Below are 8,297 nucleotides of genomic sequence, written 5' to 3' on the forward strand. Positions count from 1 at the left end.
CGCGGCGGTTTTCGAAAAGACGCCACGAAATGCTAACCAGACCGGCAATATAGCGGCGGTTTAAAAAAAACCGCCGCTAAATGTCAACCTGACAGCAATATCGCCGCTAAATATCGGCCTGATTGCAGCCCCGACCTTTAACCGCCGCTATATGTGTCGCAGTTTGTCTTTTCGCGGCGCATTTATAAAACCGCCGCAAAAAAACCGTCGCTATCTTAAGGAATTGTTGTAGTGAGTATTGAGTTGGTGATGATATGATTATATATATAGAGTAAGTACATGATGATATTGTTGATGTAAAATGAGGTATTTAGGTTTGAGATTGTATAACAATGAAGTATGACTGAGGGTGGTGTGATGTGAACAATTTAGTACGGTGTTGGTGTGCCTTGGTATATTGCTAGTTGAATGTTGGTATAGAAGTTTGGTTTTGAGTTTGGTTTGAAAGAAAATTGAGGTTTAAGGTTTTGGGGAAAAAGTGGATTTTCGGCCGAACTTCGGCGAGTCATAACTCGACTTTCAGACCCCTAAATTGTTTCAAATCTGTTTTATATAAAAATTGAGTCCGTGAAGTTTACACCGTTCAAAGAAAGGATGAAAAATGATTTGAAACAAAAAAGTTATGCGTGTTAGAAATTTGGGATTTAAAACTCAATTCTGCAGATTTTTAGACTTAGTCAAATTTTTGACAAAATGTACGCCCACGCGTACGCGTGACCTGAGGATTTTGCATACGCGAACATGGTCACACGCGACCATGCATTTCTACCTGGCGCGCACGCGTACGCATGCACGGTTGCGTACGCGTGACCCCTGTTTCAGCAAAAAATGAATTTTTATGTTTAAAGTTCAAATTTCAACCTCTAAACCTCTATTTTCATTCTGTTAACCCTAGATCTTAATAGCATGCCTAGTAATGAGTAGAAGCTAGGAAGAAGGGCTAGCTTGGTAAGCTTACTTTTAAATAATGAATTGAGTATAAAGATGCAAGTATATGAGATGTATGTGTGAGACACCATGGTTATACTGTATGAATATAAAGGAATAATGATGATGAATCTTTGAAAATAAATGGACATAGAGATGATATTTGATGTGTTGGATGCGGGGAAAGCAGTAGGGCGCTAATCCCTCGATCTTATTCTCCCGTATTCCTTGTAATTGTGTTTTGTGGGATGTGAAGAAGGTGGTAGGGCACTAATTCCCCGATGTATTCTCTCACATTCTTTCTCTCTCTGTCTGCAAGGTGGTAGGATACTAACCCCCGACCGGTATGGCACGGCCTCACTAGGGGAAGGTGGTATGACACTAATCTCCCGATTTATTTTCCCCTAGTGTATGCCTCCAAGAGAAGGTGATAGAGCACTAAACCCCCGATCTTATGCCTCCTGGAGATGCGCACTCGAGAGACGGTATCCGAGTTAGTTACCGGGTATGTCGGGTTCTGGCAATTAACCGACGCGTGAGCTCACGGCCAATAGGATAGACATTCATCATATGTATTTGTGTGACTTTGCTTGTTTGTGCATTAATTGAGACTGCCTAAGTGACTATAATATGCTAATTGTTATCCTTACTATTTGTATTACTTGCATCCTACTTGTGTTTGTCATTGTCTGCTTATTTGTCTTTTCCAACGGAGGAAAGGCGGAGAGATTTAGGGTTCTATTTAAGTTTAGTTAGATCTAAGGAATTAGTTTAGTTTAGAAAGTCTTAGATAACCACCTTGAGTTTTGGGTTCTGTTTTAGTTCCTTAAGTTTTATAATTTGAGTGTCGGCGTTCTAGGATTGCCTCTGACATTTCCACGACCTTATATCTTATGTGCGTGGCACCCTTACTATGCTGAGAACGTTCCATACTATATTGTTGTTTTTTAGATGCAGGTCGAGCGGCACCTCGCTAGGCTTCTGCAGCGAAGTGGATACATTTTGGAGTTTTACTTTTGGTCTTTTGATATATGTGTATAGACTCTCCATATATATACTTGTGTTATTTTGTACCTTTTAGAGGTTTATGGAGAACTAGGGTCTTATATATGTGTATTTTGGACTTTGGGTTATGTATATATATATGTATAAATATTCTCCGGTCAGCCCTAGCTTCACATGCTAGAGTTAGGAGCTTGTTATTTTGTAATCTTGACCCTCTACTCTTATTTTTTGTGTATATATATTAGTGAACCTTAGTTTTCTTCACACGCAAGTAATCATGTTTTCTGAGCGTTGCGCTTTTTATTATACGTTTTTGTTTTATCCGTTTTTCAAGGCTCCTCGTGTACTGTATCTCTTTCAATATTATTGTATATATATTTTATTTTAGAGGTGGTAATATCACACCACTTCTATTTTATGCCTTAAGCGTAAAGCTCTGTGTGATAGGATGTTACACAGATCAAATATAGATACCATAAATATTGTGAATCGGATCTGAATTTGTTCACCCTAACTGTAATCGCTGCATGACCTGCAGCAGGACTACTTCTCATTCTAAAATAAACACCTACACTTATTTCTATAAATATTTCTACACTTTAGGTAATTGATAATTTTATGTTAACACTATTCTGCTAAAATGCCTATTGATTTTGACGTTAAAATCCATTGAAGTACTCTTAACCACCGTTCAAAAAGTATTTGGAGGAGTTATCCAGTGTGCTTGGACCATCCACATTATTAGTTTGCAGGTACTCTTAACAACCTTCGAACACTAACCTTAACTGATGTTTTCATTATTAGTTAATTACATTGCACAATCATACACATGATGATACATTCATTAATCAAAATCAAGATACTCTATGGCTTATTTTTGTTCACACAAGCAAGCAACTCCTTATCTGCTTCAAATTTTTCCATGTCTTCCATCTTCAAGCTAACGTAGGCTTCAATGCCACCGCCATTCTTAGTGTCACAAAACACAACAAGATTCTTAAAAGTTAAGGCAGGTGAACCTACCCATGTTGGTTTTCCCCAACCAAAATCAGCATCATAGAGAGGAAACCTACATAGACTTGTGAAGCTAAATGAAACGAATTCTCCCTTCACAAGCACCCTTTCTGAACTATCCTTAAGGAAATCCAAATGCTCATTTCCCTCTTGAAGTTTTCTAATGTATTCCTTGTCAATCTTCTTTATTTCATCCCTCACCTGAAAAATAAATCTTACTAATAAATAAATAGAAGCTACGTCCCATATATATAGAACCAAAGAGAATATATCCCATGAGGAATTACCATATTTTTTTTCTCTAGCATATAGTTATAATTGCTATAATTTTAGGATTTAAGTTTATATTAGTAATAAAAAAAATTATGTTAAGTATACATTAAAATTTAACTATAAAATTTAACTATGCTGGGATGCTTTTATTATAATATAGACAAATTATAATATATATATATATATATATATATATATTTTATTTATATTCAATTTATTTTAATTTTAAAGTCACTCATTTTAAAATTAATTATATTTTATTTAACTATACATTTTATTAAATATATACAAATTAAAAAGATAAACAAAAAAATTTTATTAATCACAATTTATTTTTTTATGATTATATGATATCTATTAATATTATTTTTTCAATAAATACTTGTAGTATATAATAATAGGTAAAGACTCACATGCAGTTGTTTTCATATGAAATTAATAATTGAAAAATTTTAGATGATATTTAGTCAAACTTGTCAAATCATCTAACAGTTCTTAAATATCAACTTCATATGAAAACAACTGTATGTGAGTTTTTACCTATAATAATATAATAATACAATAAATATAAACTAATTAATAAAGTATTAAAATTTGAAAATAATAATTATTTTTATAAAAATAAAATAAAAATACTTATAATAAAAAATATTAAATTTTATATAATTATTTAATTATACCGGGTTAATCGGTTCGACCAGTGACTCACTGATTGAACCAATGATCCAGTGACCCAGTAACCCAGTAACTTTACACCGGTTCACTTCTGACATCTATTAGGCTAGTGTGGAACGCAACAATTTACATGAAAGACTTGTAATTTCGTTGTCCAAAAGATATTTTTTATGTTTGGGCTTTGCAAGTAAGTGGACAAATTTCAATAAATTATTATGGTTTCTATTTTTTTTTTCTAATACTTGGTCCAACATAAATAGTTATGAATTTGTGAAACAAAACATCTTCTCTACTGAAATCAACTATTTTTTTTTGTAAAAAATGATCTATTTAGAGAAAAATTTATAATTTAATTTTAATAAATAAAAAATTTCAATCTAAAAATACAACAACGATTGAACTTCCCCACATATATATATATACATATATATATATAGTCACAAAAAAAATACACAAATATATAACAATTAATTTGATAGATAATTTTTAATATATGCGTGGTATTTTTGAAATGGGATATAAATAACTTCTGTAAGCATCTTATAATGTTTATGCATTTGCATGGGTCATAAATCATACAGTTATTGTTGATAATTACTTATTATGACGGATTTGAAGATCTTGATTAACTAAAAAAAACAACCATAAATTATACCATATTTCTTTTACATTTTATTTTGCTTATCGTGTTTGTCTTTGACCATTTAAAATATAAAATTAATAGATCAACAAAATTTATTTTTGAGCTAAAATTAATAATATTTTAAAATATAAATAAATAATATGATATTAAATTATTAAATTAAAAAAATTAATCTAATTATTAAAAATACTGATAAAAAATAATAATTCCTGTATGAATTTTTTTCCTGTTATATATAGTTGATTGGTGGTTAATTTTTTTTTGTCCATCAAGCATGAACATATCTTAAATCGAATATTAATAAAACAGAAATAAAAATAAAATTTTACTAAGTAGACAATGACTTTTGTAAATAATATAAACAATAAGTTATAGAATTGATCAAATAAAATAAAAAGATACTCTATTTTTAAATTATCTCCTAAATTTTAATATTAGAATAACCATTTGTATACCTAGTGAATTGAACATCAGTCATTGTTAATTGTGCATGAGTAAATCGAATCAAAAGAAATAACTATCCAATTAAAAATAATGAACACCATCATCTAGATACCTATTAAATTAAATATCCAATATATCTATTATTGACCTTATTTAGTATTTTTATTGTTTACCTGTACTTTTGCATAAAAAATATATAAGTGCAATTCACATTACCTGCTTCACTAGTCCATAACACTTTTGTTGAGCATTCAAAGATGGAATCGTCATGGTGATTCGGTAGTAGTTTCCAAACGAATCTTCCGGCAACGGCGGTTCCATCTTCGGCCTTAGATTCACAGCATGGACCACAGCATACATTCTCCTCTTCTTCTTCTTCTTCTTCTCAGGATCTTCATAACATTCTGTTGTAACTGCCACATAACGGCCCCAAATGAACGCAGATAAAGCCTCAACACGAGTTGGTTTTCTCTCCCCATCATTATTGTTTTCCATTGCGTAATTTTCTCTTAGGGTTTCAACAACACTTGAATCAAACAAGAATAACTTGCACGCCACGTTCTCCGTCGTTATGCCGCTTCTCGGATCGAAGCCGGAGATGTTTATCGGTGGGAAAAGCTTTGATGAAAGAAACTGTGGAGTTGGTGGATTGCGTTTTTTGGTGGCAATGGAAGCCCAATGATTAAGGAAGTTGAAGAAGGATAAGGCGTCGGCGATTTGGTGGGAAAGACACGCGCCGATTGCAATGCCGCCGCAGTCGAAAACGTTCAGCTGTACTCCGAATATGATGTTGGTTATGTCGTCCAGTTTGAACGGAACCAGAATGTTCAGTTCTCCTGGTGTTTAAATTCATATATGGCAACCAAAAAATAAATAAATTAGATGATCAAAGTGTACATAGAAAAGTTTTTACATCGAAGATTATTAAAGATGGAATTTTATTAGAAAAAGAAAAAATATCATTTTGAATGAGTTACACCTAATTTGGTCCTTAAAATTTAAGAGGAGATTTAAACTGATTCCTAAGATTTGGATTCCTCACATAAATTTCACATGACTAAGACCTATTAGATCTTCTAAAAATTTGGTTGACTCTCTAATATCTTAACAAAGATGACAATAACAACTTCAATTTAAAAATTGTGGTTTTGGGAGCAATAATTAAACTTCTGGTATTCTAATAAATCTTTGATCAGATAGAAGTTAAGTAAAGAATCCAAATGGCAACAGGTTAATTTATCAAATCAACAAGTCATAAACGGAGATTAGTTTAAAGGTTAATGTAAGTTACGATTGTAAATTTTGAGGTCCAACTTGAGTCTATTAAATTTTTAAAGATCAAATTGGATCCAATTTCAAATTTTAGGAGTCAAATTAAGTATTAACTATACTTTTAAATATATAAACAATAAATAAGTTTTAAAAAATTTAAAAATATGATAAAAATAATTAATATTACATTAATTATATCTGCGTATATATAAAAAATTAACTACTAAATCAAACTAGCTATTCTTATAGAATACATGTTAAAATTTAAAATACAAAAATAATAAAACACACATTGAATGATTGATTTGTTTTTGAATGAAAAATTATAAAGATCAAATTTGATCCGTTTTGTCTATACAATTTCTAAATAATTATGCAAATATTTCTAAAAAAGATTAGATAATTCATATGTTATTTGTTAATTATATACAAAAATAGTTTATTATTTATAAAAAATATTCTTTTATTATTTTTGTCTTTTTTAAATTATTAGAGGCTTATTCAATTATTTATTATTTGCATCTTTTTGAGATTATTTTTGTTAGAATATAATATTTAGTCCATGACATAGTTTATCCAATCTAAAAAATTTACACAAATACATATATACTAAGAAAAATTTCAGAAGCTTTAGTAATTAAAGACATATGATTATAGTTTACGAGTCTAATATATAATTTTAAAAGTTGCTATTTTTATTAACATAATAATATTTAATTAAATCTGTATATTATTCAAGTGAAGAAAGAACTTAACATGTTATTTTCGAAAATTATTTCCCAACATATGTATAAGGCCACATGCATCGAAGTATCAAACTATCAAATTATGTAGATAGTAACTTCATTTTAGTCCAAAAAGAAACCAATTAGTAACAAATTTGAAAGGTGAAAATTTTCGTTCAATCAATTTCATGTAAAGTTGATAAATAAGAGGCGTTAAATAATAATAATTTAATTAAATCAGTCAAATTATTTAATAGTTCTCAACTATCAACTTCATATAAAATTGACTGTACTTGAATTTTCACTAATTTTAAAATATCTAATAGCTAGGTACTAACTATATAATATCTCTAATACCAGGAATTGGATTATGAGTAACTTCAGCAAGCTTGCAATTCTTCACTGTTGTTTCTATGTAAGGTACGCCGTCGTCGGCACAGTCGATGAAACCCTTGCCACCGTCGAGCCGCCCTGCAAGAGGGTAGAAATGGGTTAGGGCAAGGGAGAGAGATTTCTTGAGGTGGTTGGAGATGGTGGTGGTGGTTGCATTGAAGTTGAATTGGGTGATTTGGTCGAGAGAGTAGAAGAGAACGGTGGGGTTGTAGACCATGGGAGATATTTGATCAAGAAAAGAGAGTTGGTAACATCGAAGGTGCTTTGGAGTTGGAGAAGAAGGTTTGATGATTTCTTTGGAGGTTACTTCCACTTCTAGTTTCTTCATGATCTTCTTCTTCTTTTTTTTTTTTTTTAGTTCAAGTTGTTGAACAAGCTTTGATTTTATGTGTGCTTTATTTATTGATTTGTGTTTGTGTATGTGTGCTTTGTATGTGTATTTATAGATGAAGTGGGTTACCATAAATTTTTAACATTGAACTTTATTTTATCACCTTTTTATTAGTAAAAAATGTATATAATCTCACTTAATTTTGTTTTGTATTCAATTTATATTTTGAACATGTAAAATGTGTATTTTGACACTTTGAAATTCTTAAATAATACAAAAAAAAAAAAACTTTCCATCAATGTGTCCTCCCAACCTCTTTAAAATCATCCACCCATTATTGATGTTTTATTTGCAAATTAAACCGCTTCTTAATAAAAATACTTTTTTAAAACTAGAAAAATATATTCTAATTTATCGGTAATGCTAAGAAGAAAATATTTTAAAATTATTTAATTTAATTTAATATTTATAATTTCATTCATGTAATATTTATAATTATATAATTATTATATTTAATATTATCTATTTAATTTATTATTGTAATAATTAATAAATATAAAATAAGATAATTTTAATTTGATTTAGATTATTTTTA

General features: G+C 30.1%; 1 protein-coding gene across 1 annotated transcript; it reads right to left on the reverse strand.

The window, feature by feature from the left end:
- Positions 1–2,699: 2,699 nt before the first annotated feature.
- Positions 2,700–7,797, reverse strand: LOC112785158 (stemmadenine O-acetyltransferase). The gene is made up of 3 exons (XM_025828602.3): positions 7,336–7,797; positions 5,198–5,817; positions 2,700–3,147 (listed from the first exon to the last, which is right to left on the reverse strand). The coding sequence occupies exons 1-3, from the start codon at positions 7,697–7,699 to the stop codon at positions 2,797–2,799; spliced, it is 1,335 nt and encodes a 444-aa protein (XP_025684387.1). The 5' UTR covers positions 7,700–7,797; the 3' UTR covers positions 2,700–2,796.
- Positions 7,798–8,297: the final 500 nt, after the last annotated feature.

This window comes from Arachis hypogaea, chromosome 20, assembly GCF_003086295.3.
Source record: "Arachis hypogaea cultivar Tifrunner chromosome 20, arahy.Tifrunner.gnm2.J5K5, whole genome shotgun sequence".
Taxonomy (NCBI): domain Eukaryota; kingdom Viridiplantae; phylum Streptophyta; class Magnoliopsida; order Fabales; family Fabaceae; genus Arachis; species Arachis hypogaea.

Coding starts and splice junctions, on each gene's coding strand:
- LOC112785158 (XM_025828602.3), bottom strand. CDS start 7,699: ATGAAGAAACTAGAAGTGGAAGTAACCTCCAAAGAAATCATCAAACCT. Junction 5,818..7,335: donor TACTCATAATCCAATTCCTG/GTATTAGAGATA, acceptor TTTAAACACCAG/GAGAACTGAACATTCTGGTT. Junction 3,148..5,197: donor GTTATGGACTAGTGAAGCAG/GTAATGTGAATT, acceptor TTTATTTTTCAG/GTGAGGGATGAAATAAAGAA.